This window comes from Ostrea edulis, chromosome 7, assembly GCF_947568905.1.
Source record: "Ostrea edulis chromosome 7, xbOstEdul1.1, whole genome shotgun sequence".
In the NCBI taxonomy this organism is placed as follows: domain Eukaryota; kingdom Metazoa; phylum Mollusca; class Bivalvia; order Ostreida; family Ostreidae; genus Ostrea; species Ostrea edulis.
In genome coordinates, this window is record NC_079170.1 from 14,390,485 (window position 1) to 14,408,682 (window position 18,198).

Here is an 18,198-nt window from a genome sequence, read left to right on the forward strand (position 1 = left end):
ATTAGTAAAACTCGGTCCTGATTTTTTAAGGTACATTAAAAGGATATCTTCTCACAATATGAATCAAATAGTGATTACATCATTTTCAAATCATCAATAATACAAGCATCTAGAAGGTATTACTTACATCCATCTCTTGGGGAATAAATAAATAACAACAATACAACTTAATGTTATTCTTGTTGGTGAACGGGATTAAAAGCACTTACTGAACAAACATCCCCGCACTTCGTACCCGTTCTCGAAAAGATAAATATGGTGGGTTACAGAAAGAAAATTCTTCATAATAGCTTGATGTTCATCATTCTTTTACAAACCGGATTCACCAGAGCTGTAAAACAAGGGCGTTATCAACGGGAGCTGCTATTTGATGGAGTTGTTCCAAAGAATACCTCATACTACTCTAATGTCTTTGAGAGCTTAACCCACCTAGCCTGTGCCTGTAAATGCTGCACAAACTATCCAATCTGTGTAGGATATTTGTATAGTTCAAGCCTAATGCGTTGCAGACTCCTCAGGAAATTTTTGGGCGAAAGTGAAAGAGCAAACGACTACAATGGGAGTGGATGGGAATACCGCAGCATAGAAGGTAAAGTGAGCAGACATTCTAAACGTCCACTGATAAAGATACTAGGTGTACCACGAATAAGATTCGGCGGGTGTTACTGGTCGGCAGGGGATGTTTACTCCTCTCAACTGATCCACCTCTGCTATATCCAGCGTCCGTGTTTGTAAATAATTATGTTCCCCAAACAAAGTTTGGGAACATATTGTTTTTACTCTGTTTCTTATTATTATTATTATTAAGGTCTTCCGTTTCCAACGGAAGACCTTCTAGTGATTCTACTGTTTATTATTATTATTATTTTTTTTTTTTTCCCCTTTCGTCTCCGAGACCGCTGGATGGATTTTCCTGAAACTTTCACAGATTATAGACAACGATGGTACCTCGAGGCATTTTTTTCATTTTTTCAAAATTCACTTCCGTTCGTCAGATACGTCCGATTTTCCGGTTTTTGAAAGAAAGTTTGTCCGGGGGTAAACTTGAAAACCACTAAAGATAATCGAATGAAACTTTCAGGGATGATAGATCTATTTTCTCTATGGTGCATGCACGTATTATTTTTTGTCGCCGTCACTTCCGGTCGTCACCGGAAGTGATTAAATAAACCATCAATTTCAAACTTTTTTCTTTCAAATTGAAACCTACTTTGGTTTATTATATCTCGTTCTAATTCTCAAAAAATGTTGACCCCACCGGAAGTTGAATTTTCAACTTCCGGTTATATCAAAGAAAGCCCACTCATTCTCTCATTTTTCAGTGCCATAAATCTCGGTCAGGAAACTAGTTAATGAGTTGAGTTTTACATATGTTATAGTCACTATAAATGTCTAGAGTAACGTCAAATGTTTTTGTAGAATTCATTTCCGGTCGGCAAATACGGCTTATTAGCTGTTTTCGTTATCTAGCGTTTTTCTCAGAAACAGTAAAAGATAGAGTCACCAAATTTTCAGAGTGAATAGATCTCACTTTGTAGGCGTGCAGGAGGGTGTTAAGAATGTCAGCCGTCACTTCCGGTCGTCACCGGAAGTGATTAATGAATCATAAATTTCAAACTTTTTTCTTTCAAATTGAAACCTATATCGGTTTTCTAGGTCTCGTTCTAATTCTCAAAAAATGTTGACTCCACCGGAAGTTGAATTTCCAACTTCCGGTTATATCAAAGAAAGACTATTCATTCTCTCATTTTTCAGTGCCATAAATCTCGGTCATGAAACAAGTTAATGATTTGAATTTTATATATGTTATAGATACTATAAATGTCTAGAGTATATTTAAATATTTTTGTAAAATTCACTTCCGGTCGTGAGATATGGGGTGGACATATTCAAACCTTGTCTTTTCACTTTCTCAATAATGAATATAGATAGATGCTTGAAACTTCTAGAGTTGATCAACTAACATTAGTCCAATGTACACATACATTCAATTTTTTCATCCGTCACTTCCGGTCTCTACCGGAAGTATTTGAAAAAATGTCGATTTTCCGATTTCTTCGAGTCTGGATATATTTTCTTGATATTTTCAGGAATAATGTCTGATGAAATGACCTTGCAATAATTATTTTTGTTTTTACAAAATTCACTTCCGGTCGGAAAATATGGCCGATTTTCTGTTTCTCAAAAGGAATTTTGTCCAGCATTTTACTTCGAAAAGGTAAAATATAGGTTCATCAAATATTCAGGGATGATCAATCTCCGTTTGTAAGAGTGCAGTAGGGGGTTAAACATGTCGACCCTCACTTCCTGTCGTCACCAGAAGTGAGGGAAAGAATCGCAAATTTCAAACTTTTTCCTTTAAATTGAAACCTATACTAGTTTATTAAGTCTCTTTCAAAGTGTCAAAAGAATATTGACTCTGTCGGTAGTCAAAACGACTACTTCCGGTTTCTTGATAAAATGACTTTTTACTTTTCGTCTCTTTGTCCCCATAAATCTCGCTTATATTTGAAGTCTTTCATATGATTTTCACATGTCTTAATAAAAGTATCAACTTCTAAAGTTTGGATAATTTTGTTTTTCAAAATTGACTTCCGGTCGGTAGTAACCTACTACTTTTTCTTTCTTTAGTCTACTTCTTTTTGCTGAGAACTCTTTCAGATAGAGACGTGAAATTTTCAGTGAATATAGACAGTAAAGAGTCGCTGTCATTTATAGGAAAACGCATCATAAAAGTACTTCCGGTCATCACCAGAAGTTACGAGAAATGAGTAAAAAATTCGATAATACATTTCTCATTCATTCTTAAGGCACATTTTCTGATATATTTAAATGGTTTTCGTAGGAACAGAAAGCTCTTTACCGGAAGTGGTCTAACGGAAGACCTACTCATTACTAGTAATGAGTTTCTAGTTATTATTATTATTATTATTCTTTTTCTCCGGTACTTTTTTGTCCGGTAGTGTTCTCAGAAACTACAAAAGGGATCGATATGAAACTTTCCAGGATGATAGTATAGCGTTTGTAGATGTGCATAGTGATAGTCATTTTGTTTGCACGTGCATGCACGCGCGCGCACGTGCATTGCAATTTTGGTACAAAAAATGGAAAATCAGAATATTGAAGGAAGCGATATAAAACCTAAATAGGATGATAGTATATTATTTGTACATATGAAAAATAATAGTTATTTTGCCAGCACGCGCACGCATGCGCGTGCACGCCCATTACAAAATTTGTACGCTAACTTTGGAATCAGTCTAACTTTTTTGTTGTTCATTGAAATGGCTTGAAATTGATATCATAGGTAGATATTGAGACCCTTAACTGATTTACATGGTCAAAATTACCAATTTGCACGCGCATGCACGTGCGCTTCATTTTGATTGGATAATGCTAAAACGTTTGTAACTATCTTATTTATGAAGCGAATGAGATGATATTCACAGCATATGTAGACATATGCGCGTGCAACGTTTTTTAAATGTTCAATTTTTAAAGGACGATAACGTTTTTGTTTTTCATCAAATTCTATTCATATTAGGGGTTTAGATGTATCTTGGTACTCCTTACAAATTGCTGTGGTTAGAATCACTGCTCAGCACGTGCATGCACGTGTGCTGATTTCTGATTGGACGATTTTAAAATCGCTATAACTTCCTTATATTTGGTGGAAACGTTATGAAATTCATACTGTGGGTATATGATACAAATGCCTGTTGAACGACATCAACAAAAATTCGGAATCATACACGCATGCGCGTGTATGCACGTGCAATGCTTTCTTTCATTTCTTGGTACTGAAATGACCATATTAAACGTACTACATGTAATTAAAGGCTAAAATAAAATGATTTTTTGCTATAGATTCACAAGGACATCACATTTTATTTGGGGGAGGTTTGGGGAACATATGTAACGGTCCCCGTTACAATTAGAACTAGTTGTCATTTGTGATGTCATAATGAATTACATTGGTAGCAATATAATACGTGTGTACACTATTAGACAACATTTGGAAATCAATTATAGAGTTCGTTTAAATGTAAGTTTTGGATTAAACAATTTCATAACGTTCCTTTGTAACTCTGGAAATTTTGCAGTCATTATACATTGTATAAAATGGAAATATGTTGAAATTTCCATGACCACAATTGGCAAAATGTTCGAAACATGGTGAATTTCTGATACTTGGATCGCGAATTTGCTGCTTGTGGACGCGCACACGGGCGTTCAGTTTGCTTATTTGTCCGATGTAGTTTTCATTACAGGTAGGGCAGGTCATGCAATGAAAGGCGATGATAACTAACAGTGATTAATCTCATAACTCTTATAAACAATGCAAAGCAATACAATATATCACGTTTTCAGATTTGCATGTCATGTTAGAATTTGGTGTTAATTGTTAGCCACATTTAAGAATTTTTTTCTCTACCTTCCTACAGATGATTACATGTACCGCAACGTTAATCCCCATATTTTTGCACGGATCTGGAATTTTGTGCAGTAAATCGGGCGCGCGTTAGAATAATCTTCAGATTAGGAGCCTGGCTTCTGCTGTTTTATATTTGAGATTCTTTTATCAGGTTTTTGAGATCTTAGGACTGTTCTAATATTGGAAAAAAATCTTCTACCTGTTTCAAAAATATTGTGGTTGCGTGGGTTATGCGTAATTACAAAAGGAATATCATTGTTTACATCGTTTTCTTTGTGTTTGGAGTTTCTTAAGATAGATATTGGTGTGTCCCAAGCTTTGGTAATTCCGGCATTAATGAATTTTTCCTGATAATGTTGTCGTATACTTTCAATTCCTCCAGTCTTTTTTACCGTAATGAAGTATCCGTAATTATTGTACATATCCGTCTAGCTATCTTGTATGGAAAGTCACGTTTAGTATGGGAAGGGTGATATGAATGGAAATCCAAATATTGATGTGAATCTGTTTCTTTGAAATAAAAATCCGTGATTATACTGGTATCACCCTTAATGATTCGGAGATCCAGAAATGGCAGCTCTTTATCATTCACCTCCATAGTAAATTCAATCGATTGATGTAATTAATTTATTTCATCACGGATTTTTTTTAGATCATCTGCACTATTATTCCAAAAGATGAATTTCCAATTATGGCGAATATATTGTGAAAAATTTGCATCATAAATCTCAGGAAGTTTATTCTGTAGTTTTTCTTCCAAGTAACCCATTACTAAGGTTGCATAGGTAGGAGCCGCTTTTGTTCCCATAGCTTTGCCTTTTATTTGAAAATATGATTGATTGATTGATTGATTGATGTTTTTCGCCACACGCACCAATTTTTCAGCTATCTGGTAGTGCCCAGTTGTTTTTTTGGGGGGGTTGTTGTTGTTGTTGTTTTTTTTATTTTATTTTTTTTTTTTTTTTTGGTGGATGAGAGAACTCAGATACAATGTACCTGGTAAGAGACCACCGACCCTCTGAAAGTAAACTGGGAAACTTTCTCACTTACCGGCGCGAGTGGGATTCGAACCCGCGCCGACAGAGGTGAGAGGCCTGGTAATTTTGAGCGCGATGTTCTAACCACTCGGCCACGGAGGCCCCTGAAAATATGATTGATCATCAAATTGAAAATGGTTATTTTCTAAATCTACTTGAAGAGCTTTAAATATAAAATCTTTAGAAAATCTTTCGCTAATTTATCTTCGATATTTCTCAATCCAAAATTTCACAGCTTTTAGTCACAAGTCATGTGGTGTGTTGGTAACATCAAAACTAACCAAAGTAGTGTTTTCCTGTACTTTTTCTGGAATATAACTGAGAAAATCCAAATCATCAGTACAATTTTGCATAATGGTTTAAGAAATAAATCAAGTAGATTACTTAATCTTTGATTGCTTGAGAAAGGTCCTTCTACTATAGGGCGGAGTTTTAAATCCAAGGGTTTGGAAATTTTATGTAAGTACTCTGGCTCCCTTGTATATTTTCCTGAAATTCCTCGGATTTAAGAATTTTTGGTAGGCCGTAGAAATTACTGGTTTTCACTTCAAAATTAATGAGATAGTCCATTTTGTTTTTTGTGAAATTATCACCAAAGTCTTTTGTTAGTTTTTGGATTTTAAGTATGGTTTTTCGGTCTTCGTTTAGACATTCATGTTCTCCTCTTCAAATGTTTGATTTCAATTTAAATCTTGTCAAATTAGAATCTGCTGAATTATTAAGACAGGTAATGTATTCCTCTAGATGTTTATCTCTGTTCAAAAGAGGCTGGAATCCTTTTCAATTTTTACAAGCGATTCATCTTCATCTGTAACATTTTGAAAAAAAATCCCGAAGACATAACTTACGACAGAATTCTTCTGTGACCTTCTTAAGATCAACATTATCTCTGCTTAGGTGTTGATGTGAATTTTTTATTCCCCGTTCTATAATAATTAATATATATATATATATATATATATATATATATATATATATATGTATATGTATATATATATATATATATATATATATATATATAATATATTATAATTACTTCTTGCAATGATCGGTAAAAGTATAGGTAAAAAATAAATAAGATACACGAAAACGTTTTGTAAAGCTTTAGTGCGTTCATTTCAAATCTTCAGAAGCTTTACATTTAGTAACATAGCGACGTTACGTCACAAACAGCGGAACGTTAAAATTAAGCAAATATAGACGTCATTACTTACTGACTGCAAAGGCCCTGTGGAGGCCTCATTACGTCACCTACGTATAGACCTATCCTATGTGACGCAGTACAATATACAGATTTGTATATTGTGAGTCCGCCATTATCACGCGGGCATATAACACTAAAGAAGTAGTCCGTAGTTAAAAGTTTGAAGATATTGACACTAAGAGCATTGATGTAAAAGTTTATTGTAAGCATAAAATGATCAAAAGATCATTAAAAAGTAGGGAGACTCTGTTAAAATTATGGCGTAAAGTAATGGACTTTATGTTTACGTTTTTGTTTTGAACTGTTTCGTCAATCTAAAGTGACGTCACACAGTATATGCGCCTAAGAAATCCCTATCCCATAATACCTAACTGGAAGAGTCAATCGGATCACGCGCGCGTCCTTTTCCGTAACCGGTAAGAAGACTCGGACGTGGATCGGCGCAAGAATTGCATCAAATCGATGCATTTCTTCGCCGGAAGTGCGCCTGTGGATGAGGTTAAAAGACCAGAATCGAATCCCTGTATAGTGTGTTATTTATATTTTCGCCACAGATTCATTTTTGGTATCATTAACGTCTTATTCACTCTAATACATAAACATATAAGTGGAAATTGATAGTATTAGAATACCTTAGATATGTATGATATCTTAGATGCATTTAAAAGATCGCGTTTCATATTGTAACGTACAACTGTGACGTCATAGTTGCATTTGTGTATACATGGTAACATACTCTGATGGCGTCGATCCACATACGAGGTTCATTTGCGGTTACGGAAATAGTCGAGTCCTTACGATTGTGGAAGAGTTTGGTTTGTGAGCAAACGAACTCTGGCGGAAGTTTCATACTGACTGTTGAGATGTATTGTTCGTTGTGACGTCATAGTAAAGTAAAACAAATTTCGACGGCATAAGACACTGAACATTAAATCATAGTGTTTACAGTGATGTCATTATAAATAATTACAATATGATAACGTTAAACTTAATTATTAAGTTTAGCTTTGAACATATTTAAAATGAAATGCTTTTCCTTCTCACATCTCTGAATGTCACTTCCACCTGTAAACTTATAAAATGGAAATATATTGAATTTTGTTGTCCACAAACATCTAAATCTACACTTAGGTGAATTTGCCGGTATTCCGGGTTGTGGATATGCTGTTTGTGGACCTGCACGCGAGCTCGAAGCGGGTTGCTTTTAGTCTTTACATCCAGGACATGTAATGATATACAGGACATTTTTGCTATCGCACGACATGTTGGCATTAACTTTAAATATCCGTCCGTTAAAGTTGTATTATGATCCCTCCGTGATGTATTGACAGGTTCCGCATCGTGGTTCCCCACACTTTGTGACCTTGTAATTTTCTTTAAGATATGCACGGCATAATATTCTTTTCACATTTTTCTATTGACGTTTGCTGTTGATGAATTTTATTTTTCTGAATATTTTCTTGTTTGATTGGTCGTCTTTCAATAGATTGCTTAGCTGATTCACTATTGATTTGATATTTCTATGCGTATGTACAAATGGAATTATATCTGCCTTTTTCTTGGTTGTTTGTAGCAAGTAGTTGAAAGCGGTCATAACTCTATGCTTTTTCAATTCCGTTTGCTATAAGTTTATCAGGATAACCTTGTTTTTGTAAGTAGGATCTGAGTTCCAACAAACGAATACCTCGGGTATTTACATCACTCACTATTGTGCATAAACGTCTTGCCAGATTGTGGGGAATTGCAGTTTTTGTATGGTGTGCATGGAATGATCCAAAATGTAGGTATTGATGTCTGTCGGTAGGTTTGTAATAAACATCCGTTGAAAGTTTGGTATCTTCTTTAACAATGTAAAACTTATACGGTACCAATTTTGATGCACCAGATGCGCATTTCGACAAATAATGTCTTTTCAGTGATGCTCAACCGAAATGTTTGAAATCCGAAATAACAATGAAGTTTTAGATCTTCTTTAATAACTAACACATCCAGAAAAGGTAATTTTGTATCATTGATTTCCATTGTAAATTTAATATCAGGGTTCAATTAGTTCAGTAATTTGCAAACAATTGTTAATCTATCCATGTCATCAGACCATAAAATAAAGCAATCATCAAGAAATCTTTTTCATTTCGATTTTAGTAGTTTTGCATCCTCTTTGCCCCATAGAGTTATTAGTTGATTAAGATTTTCTTCTAGGTATCGCAAGGTTAATGTGGCATATGTCGGTGCTACTTTAAGCTTTACTTAACGTCTTCGTGTATCTTTTTTTTTTTTACCTATATATATATATATATATATATATATATATATATATAATCCAGAAAAAGTATAGTTTTTTGCCATACTTATGATTTTATATTCTTAATAGGATTTATGAGATTGAACCTTTCCTTTTTAATTCAGACACTCTCAGTAAATATAGAGATATGTTGGTTATATAACATATACTGGTAAAATTGCAACATAAGTTAAACATGAATGACACATGTTGTGAAACATATGATAATCATATAGAAGGAGCACTCGGAGTAAACGTATGTTTTCAAACATATTATTAGCATATTTATTTGAAAAGCTACAGCTAGTCTATACTTGGATTTTTCAACACCTGAATATAGACTGAACTCTATCATTAAGGATGTTGCCAATCACAGACTCTTTAAACAAGTACAGATCTTGAACGATATCCCTTCCAAATCATGCCGCCAGTTCCTTAAGCTCAAATTTACAAACAAAGGAATAGATGCCGTCAACATAAGCAACATTATTCGTCATAAAAGGGTTCAGTCGTGTATTCCAACTTATTTCAAGTTCAAGTCTACACCCTGTATTTCCTACAGCTATACTTCTACTATTGCATCCAAACTTTTTAATTATAAACAAACTTTGCAGTGCTTAGATATAGACCATCTTATACGTAATCCACCAACATGTTCTTGTTCTTCATCTTCTTTCAACTACAGTCCAGCTGGACATGTCATTACTGGTGATGTTGATATAGTTGAAAATGAGGACCTCAAATCACTTATTCTTAAAGGTCCTAAATACAGAGAACCTCAGTCTTTTAATTGGCGACAGAACTCCATCTCTATTATGAATTCCGTCGAAGATTATGCCAGACGATGGGCTAAATATGAAAATGAAGAACTTGATACATTGTCAGAATGAGTTGAAAGCATACGAGGAATATTGAAATCCAGTATTAGACATATTAAAACAAAAGTAAGTACCATCTATCCTTCTGTGTTTAGTAAACCAGAAGTGATAAAAGAATTAGATAGGTTACATGAGGAATGTGTTTTGGTTCCAGCTGACAAAGCTAGTAACAACATTGTCTTTGTTTGTAAGGCTCATTATTACAACTGTATTTTAAACGAACGTGGCATTAATTCCACTTTTGGTAATCGTACTTATACTCCAACTGCCCTTTCAAAAGATGGAATTCTTCAAAACCATGCTTCAATTTTAGATACATTTAATATCCCAGTTAATGGGTCGAATGAATATGAGTTACCATACCTATACTGTCCTGAACTACATAAAAACCCTTACAAAGATACATTGCTGGATCCAGTAAATGCTCTACCAAGCCCCTATCGTTGCTCCTCACTAAAATATTAACAGCTATGAAAGAGAAACTTCAAACTTACTGTTCGACTACATATGCCAGAACTTGTGTAAATCAAACGTGGATTCTAAAAAATTCTAAAGAAATTTTAGTAAACTTGAAAACGCAAAACTTTTCCTAAATCAATAACATCAAAACCTATCACTTTTCAACACTATACACGACCATTCCTCACGATAAATTAAAGACTAGACTTTTAGACAACATAGGCAGTTGCTTCTTCAACAAAAATGGAAAAAGAAAATATCCATATCTAGTGATCATTCATCCAAAAATTTACTTTGTTAAACACCACTCTGATTCCACGCACAAGTACTCTGAAGTTGAAATAAACAGTCAGTTGGAATTCCCATGGGCACGAATTGTGTTCCTTTGTTAGCTGACCTGTTTCTATATTCATATGAAGCAGAATTTATTCAAAAACTTCTACGTGAGAAGAAAAAAATCTCTTGCTGTGGCATTCAATTCGACTTTTAGATATATCGACGATGTTTTGTTTCTTAATAATAATAACTTTCATTCATATGTCGGTTCGATATATTCCTGTGAGTTCGAAATAAAATACTTCACAGACTCGTCCACTTCTGCTTCATACTTAGATATTTCATTGAAAGTACACTTTAACGGCAAACTGACAACTCAACTGTATGACAAACAGGATGATTTCAGCTTCTCCGTCGTCAACTTCCCATATTTATGTAGCAATATTCCATTATCACCTGCACCTGGTGTCTATATATCTCAACTGATTCGATACGCAAGAGGTTGTTCTGCGTATAGTCAGTTTTTAAATCGAGGCAAACTACTGACAAACAAGTTGATGGTACAGGGGTTTCAAAAGTCTCGATTAAAGTCAGGAGTTCGCAAATTATATGGTCGTTATAACGATCTAGTTTGTCAATACAACATAACATTGGGTCAAATGCTGTCTGGCGTGTTTCATACCGATTGTTAGGCCGTTTTTGGCACACTGATTTTGACTACGGATAATGCCATTTACCTGATCGTGATATAGGGCTTACGGTGGGTGTGACCGGTCGACAGGGGATGCTTACTCCTTCTAGGCACCTGATCCCACCTCGGATGTGTCCAGGGGTCCGTGTTTGCTCAACTAGCTATCTTGTATTGCTTATAGGAGTTATGAGATTGATCACTGTTCGTTATCTTCGCTTTTCATGTTTATAGTAAGAATAACATATTTTTGTATTACTTTATAATAAACATATGTTTTGTTCATATGATATTTAAATGTCTTTCGTGTGATTTTTATATTATCTACATGCAGAATTGTAACATTTTATTTTAAACATATGTTTAACATATATCAAACAAATGTTTAACATATGATTAACAAATATTAAACATATGTTTAACATGCATTAAGCATAATTATATTAATCTCAAAACATGCATTAAACATATATTTAGGATACATTAAACATATATTGAACATGTTTTGAAACAGGATAATTGTGAAGGGCACTCAACATTTATATGTTTTCGAATTTTTTTTTAGCATATATGTTAATAATATACAGTAGATAAATTTTTTTTTTACAATACTCCGTTTTCATTATGTCAATATGCATGCAATCAACGTTCACCATATCTTGGTCATGCATGAGATTTCGAAGTACCTCTTCAAAAACAGAATTCATGTCGGACGGAACTGGCAATTATCTATGTCTCTGAGTACATAATTATTATTCAGTTTGCGCTGCATCTGAAATAAAAGAAGGAACAATCAATCTCTTTTTTACAATCTAACTACAACACTGTCTAAGAAATTTCTTTTCTTTTACATATTATAGATACAAATAGTTGTACATTGGTTTGTAACAATATTACATTGATATTAAGCATGCAACAATATCATAAAAATACACACATCCGTGTATATCTGCACAAGATATCAGATATTTTTACACATAAGATCAATTCATTTAAATTCAATTCATTAACATTTATTAAACCTAGCAGAATATGTTTCACAAAATAGAAAGGAAAGGTAGTACTTAGTGAATATTTAATCACCTGCATTATTGTCAGATGTTCTTTTTCTGCATTAGTTGTTGTAGGGAGGAATATATTGTGAGTAACTTTAATTCACGCCCCGTGGTAGTGGCTGTTTCATTGCAATTCCCCCTGTACCAACTGGCTGTCGACTTATTCCTGGAAGAAGAAAGAAAAAAATAACTAAGATACTTGTTTACATAAATCAATACCCCCACTGCATCCATTTATGGGGCTTCCCCCAATTTGATAATATAAAATAATCTATATACATTTACACCACATCATCCAATTTTGATTCTCACAAAGTTTGACCTTGACATTTTATAATGATTTTCATATCACTATAACACAAGATTTATTTAACCAATCCTGGGCCCATAAATCATTTAAACTAGGTAAGAAACATAATAGTATTTTTAAAGACAGGGAAAAGCCCGCAGACTACATCTTCAAAAAACATACAAACAGAAATAGAAAATGGAAGGCGGTATGTTCATGGCGTTGTAAACATTGAAAGTTCTTTTCAATCCCTACTCTAAGTTGCGAGTTTTTAAAACTCTGTAACATTTTTAGTCTTAGTTGTAATCTCTTTTGTAAAACAGGGCCTAGGCCAATAACAGCGATACATGTATTCCAACAAACAAAACTCTGCATTAAACATAGACCCCCACCCCCTTCTTCATCATACGTTAATCATATGTTTATTATATGTTGAACATATATTAAAAATATAAGTTTTTCACCTCGTGTTAATCATGTTTGAAGTTTGTTCAACATGAGTTTCAAACATCTGTTAAACATATGTTCAAAACATATGTTCATCATATGATGATAAAATCATAAGTTTAAAATATGTTAAACATATATGTTTAACATATGAATATCCAATCATATGTTAAACATATTTTACCTGTGCATTCTCCTCTGTGGTTGATAGAAACGAACCAAGTGGTTATCCTGAACGAAACAAAACATTTTGAGAAATGATCATTACAGGGGCATCCAGACTTAATGTTCATATCATATCTGTGACGATATTTCATATACAATACGTTTTTTCACTAACTTTGTGGAATGAGAGACAAAGAAAATACGTGTGATTTGATGTTTAGAAAAGAACATTGTGAAATATTAAAAAAAAAATCGACGTCTACATCCTGACTGCACCTTTTACTAATAATCAAACAATCATTCTTTGATATCCATTTTCTAATATTCCATTGTAGTGAACAATTTGGCTCTTCGCAAGGCGGTAATTTCAAGTTCAATTTCCCTAGTGGTATCAAACACCACTCTTACGGCTTTTCCAAACGGACTATGAGTATCACCCTTGGCTAACTATAAACTTAGGAGGACTGTCTATCATAAAAAATGTAGTCCTCTACAACAGAAAAGACGAGCATGGTAATGTATGTTACATGTACATGTATGCATCGATGTGAATGACAAACTTCTAAATGTGAAATAAATAACACGCAGAGAAAAGTAAATCAAGAATCAAATTAATGCCTCATCTTCTTATATTCATGCAGCAATATTCCAATATCATCCACATCTGATGAGTATGTATCTCGTATGATTTGATACACAAAAGCTTATTCTGCGTATGGTCACTTTATCAATCGAGAGAGGCTACTGACAAATAAGTTGATGTTACAGGAGTTTCAACAGTCTCGTTTAATGTAGGATTTCGAAAATGTTAAGGTCTTTATAACGATCTAATTTCTCAATACAGCCATTCATTGTGTAAAATGCCATCTGACATGTTCCATACCAATTAAGGCAGTTCTTCACACACTGATTTTGACTGCAGATTGCTCCGTTTTCCTTATCAGGATGCGGGGCTTGCGGCGGGTGTGGCCGGTCGATCAAGGATGTTTGTCCCTCCTGGGCACCTGAACCCACCTGTGATATGTCCAGGGGTCCGTACATTTCCTACTCTTAATCTTGTATTCTTTGTGGGAGTTATGAGATTGATCAGTCTTCCTTACTTTCACGTTTTACGTACTACATCGATGAAATGGGATTCGAAATACAGTTTTTATCATATGCATAACGGAAACTTATCAAAAATGATTTATGATAGTAGACAGTTTACCGTAATATGTTTCAATTGCCTAAAAATAATACTATTCCACTAAAAAATGAAGATTCAAATAATGAAAAAAAGATTATTGATAAAAAAAAATTGTAAACCATCTTTCATTCATGGCTACTTTATTTCGCGATTCACTGTGATGATCTGGTTCGCGGCGAGTAATTTTTGCGATCAGTTATTTTTCATTACAGATGGCAGACTTTCAAGGACTGGTTCACGACGAGAAATATTCGTGACGATAAGGTTCTCTGTGATCTCGTTTATTAGAATAAAACTTGATTTACAGCATTAATTTTGAGTCTGCAATTATAATGCAGAGTCTAACTGTGTCTCCTAGACCTTTACAATTTACCGTGTGAGTTTTTAATTGATTACCATATGTTCGATTAACCATTATCGTAGGAAACTGACAGAGACGTACCAGTAATCCTAAGTTATTCCATCTTTAGTAAGGAGGGATGGCACACTGATTTGACTATAGATAATTCCGTTTACCTGATCAAGATGTAGGGCTCACGGCGGGTGTGACCGGTCGCCAAAGGATGCTTACTCCTCCTATGCACCTGATCTCACCTCTGGTGTCCAGAGGTCCGTGTTTGCCCAGCTTTTTATTTTGTATTAGGAGTTATGAAATTGATCACTGTTTGTTATCTTCACCTTTCATCAAATAAGCCTCAGCATATTTTTAATCAACAAAGAGGAAAAACTATATTGTCTCTAAATTTATGATAATAAGTTATTACATTTTTGAAAACTATAGAACGGAACGATTCTCAGTGAGAACGAACGCTTTGAAATGAGGAATGAACGGTTCTCATCGAGAACAAAACGCTTTGGGCCAAGATAGGAACGAACGGTTGGCCTCGATTTCAGATTCTGTATTTCGGACACCCTCGGTACTTTTTATTTATACATTGACGTGCGGGAAAGAGAGAAAGAACTTGCCTAAATACAAGTTTAATTAAATTATTGAAAAGTATGACTATCTTGAAATGAAAGGAATGGGATGAAAGTAAATTATTACATACAATTATACGTGTCTTAAATTCCACATTGGGATATTTGCATCTATCTAATGTAATGTATAAAAACACGTTGTTGTTTGGGGTTTTTTTTGGGGGGGGGGGGGTGGAAATTAAAAATGACAATAGATAATTTTAAGTCTGATTTAAATAACGTCACATAAAAGAGAGAGAAAAATTCAGTTTGTGCATGTACTTGAAACTTTAAATCAATGGTTCAGCAGGTATGGCACGATAAAGATCCCTCCCTGCTCCAAAGCCGTAAGCGCTGAGCATACGCTTAAATTTTGCAGCCCTTCACCGGCAATGGTGACGTCTCCATTTGAGTGAAAGATTTTCAAGCGGGACGTTAAACAATATACAACCAGCCAACCATTTACATGCAATTTATTAATAAATAATAATTAAGAATTTTAATTTTAAAGCGTTAGAAATATATTGTTCATGTTAAAATGATTTATTTTGCGTTTAAATTCGATAAGGAGGTGTCCGATGTTTTTTTTTCTCAATCATCATAGTGACTAACCTTTTTGGTTGATGTACATTAAAAGACTTTGGAAATGTCTGCCAGATTTTAGTGAGGGGCATTAATGAGGTCAATATCACCTGAGTCGTGGACATTTAGGGTGGACTGCGTGTCAGTTTTCTCGTAGATTAGTATATATACACTGTTACCCTCGCAACTCAGAGTCTCGATAACTTCATACTTAGTGTTTAACCTGACACCACACCAGTTGAAATCCTAACAATTAAGGAATTAAATTCATTTTGATTTCCCAACACTTTCACCAAAACATGTCAAATTCAAATTCATATCAGCCTAAGAGGTATAAGACTTAAAATATAGCTTATAACGGATATTTTGTTTCAAAGTCCTCCATCCATAAATTATCAACAAACACTTCACGAACTTCCATTCACAAACAGTTAACATTTTCGGAGTTGTTTTGTGTATTTCTTTATTTCCATTGGTCGCTATAACGATCTAGTTCGTCAATACAACCTATCATTGGGTCAAATGCTGTCCGACGTGTTTCATACCGATTGTTAGGCCATTCTTGGCACACTGATTTTTACTACATATAACTCTGTTTACCTGCTCAGGAAAATGAGAAAATGGCATAACAATTAATACATGCATGAAACAGGATTTATCAAATAATCATTGCTAGTGATTCATATAAGTGCAATAGGTCATGGTAATGTGTTTTGGAATCAGATACCACACACTGAACTCAACATGACTTTGTGAAATTCACATACATGTATGCATTTTTCAGTTACTTCCAATAAATCAATAACGCCCTTCAGTAAAAAAACAAAAAAACAAACAAACAAAAAACGTATCAACATACTTCTTTTGTCATACACTAGATTATAGTTTATGTCTGTTTGAGGGTATTAAGACCATAAAGTAATATTAAAATGTCGTTCACACATATTGTAGGTCGTTGGCTGCACAATGTGGAGATAAGAGTCGGAAATCCGTTCACTTGGTCGGAGATGGAATTATGTGGCCTATTCGTAGGACCGAGCCAAACTGGAAAAGTTCACACCATAGAATGCGGGACACTGCTTTATGGAACGTACGTCACCGCAAAAATGGTCGAGCTAAACTACATATCAGACGATCTAGTTACTAGTGTAGGAAAAGATATTCTAGTGTTGGAAGAAATTGTCGTCAATGGACTTTTTGTCTAGATGAAATATTAGACCCAAGCCTTTGTATTCCTTTGCTTAATTGCAGGAAATATAATTTTCAATGCAACATTATTAAGTATAAGGACAACGAAAACCTTACCATAATCATCCAGTATAAGAATAAGAAGGAATCTGTAACAATCTTCATCTACAAGTTAACGCTCTACACTCGCCATGTGTATTTGTCATTTGTTGTGATAAAACTTGAGAACAAAAACGAAAAATAAGATAACTTTTATGGTAGATATGTGAGTACACGTTTGTTATCATGGTTATATTTTCATCAGGAGAATTAAACAGAAATATTTCTAATCCTTTACACATGGTTTACAGCATGGTTCTCATATTCCTTATAATAGCACAGTTTGGATTTGCTAAACAGATATTACATATTAAAATTTACTGATGAAATAATTCAGTCGTGCGTTGGTCCTAAACTCAATCTCTCATTGCTTGCGTTATGATATATTTCATTATGCACGTCATCATCCACATAAGAAAGAACAAAATCACTAATTTTATGGAACATGATTATCGTTGCTGTTTCGACATTGACGGTAGAGTAAAACTTATACGGTGCCAATTTTGATGCACCAGAAGCGCATTTCAACAAATAAAGTCTCTTCAGCTATGCTCAAGCCGACAATTTTGGAAATCCGAAATGTCAATAAACTTTTAAGAGGTAAAAGGAAAAACAGAATGTCGAAGACTGGTAGTGTATTGAATTCAAATCTTTCACAAAATGAAACGTTGAACACCTATGCTGCAAAGAGGGAAATTTCTATCATGAAAGGTGAATATAATGAACAGCGATCAATATCCTATCTCCTGTAAGCAATACAAAATAGAGAGTTCGGCAAAAATATCCAAGTACCCGTCTTTACCCAACTCTTTGCATTTCTTTTGTTTATAATACTTATAGTTATTTCGGATTTCAAACATTTCGGTTGAGCATCACTGAAGAGACATTATTTGTCGAAATTCGCATCTGGTGCATCAAAATTGGTACCGTATAAGTTTTACATGAGACTGATCACTGTTCGTTATTTTCACC

At 34.3% G+C, this 18,198-nt stretch overlaps 1 protein-coding gene across 2 annotated transcripts; it reads left to right on the top strand.

The window, feature by feature from the left end:
- The first annotated feature begins 224 nt into the window (after nt 1–224).
- Nucleotides 225–18,198, top strand: LOC125655298 (uncharacterized). Of its 2 annotated transcripts, XR_008796658.1 has the most exons (3): nt 225–589; nt 13,550–13,727; nt 16,891–18,198. XR_008796658.1 is itself a non-coding variant. In XM_056143426.1 (2 exons), the coding sequence occupies exons 1-2, from the start codon at nt 256–258 to the stop codon at nt 17,142–17,144; spliced, it is 588 nt and encodes a 195-aa protein (XP_055999401.1). In that variant the 5' UTR covers nt 231–255; the 3' UTR covers nt 17,145–17,456. The 2 variants fall into 2 exon arrangements, 1 of the variants encoding a protein (XP_055999401.1); XM_056143426.1 differs by lacking the exon at nt 13,550–13,727 and having other exon boundaries at nt 231–589; nt 16,891–17,456.

Bases quoted from the DNA above. Each gene is read 5' to 3' on its own strand.
- LOC125655298 (XM_056143426.1), top strand. From the start codon at position 256: ATGGTGGGTTACAGAAAGAAAATTCTTCATAATAGCTTGATGTTCATC. The intron at 590-16,890 runs GTAAAGTGAGCA...CACATATTGTAG, and splicing joins GGAATACCGCAGCATAGAAG to GTCGTTGGCTGCACAATGTG.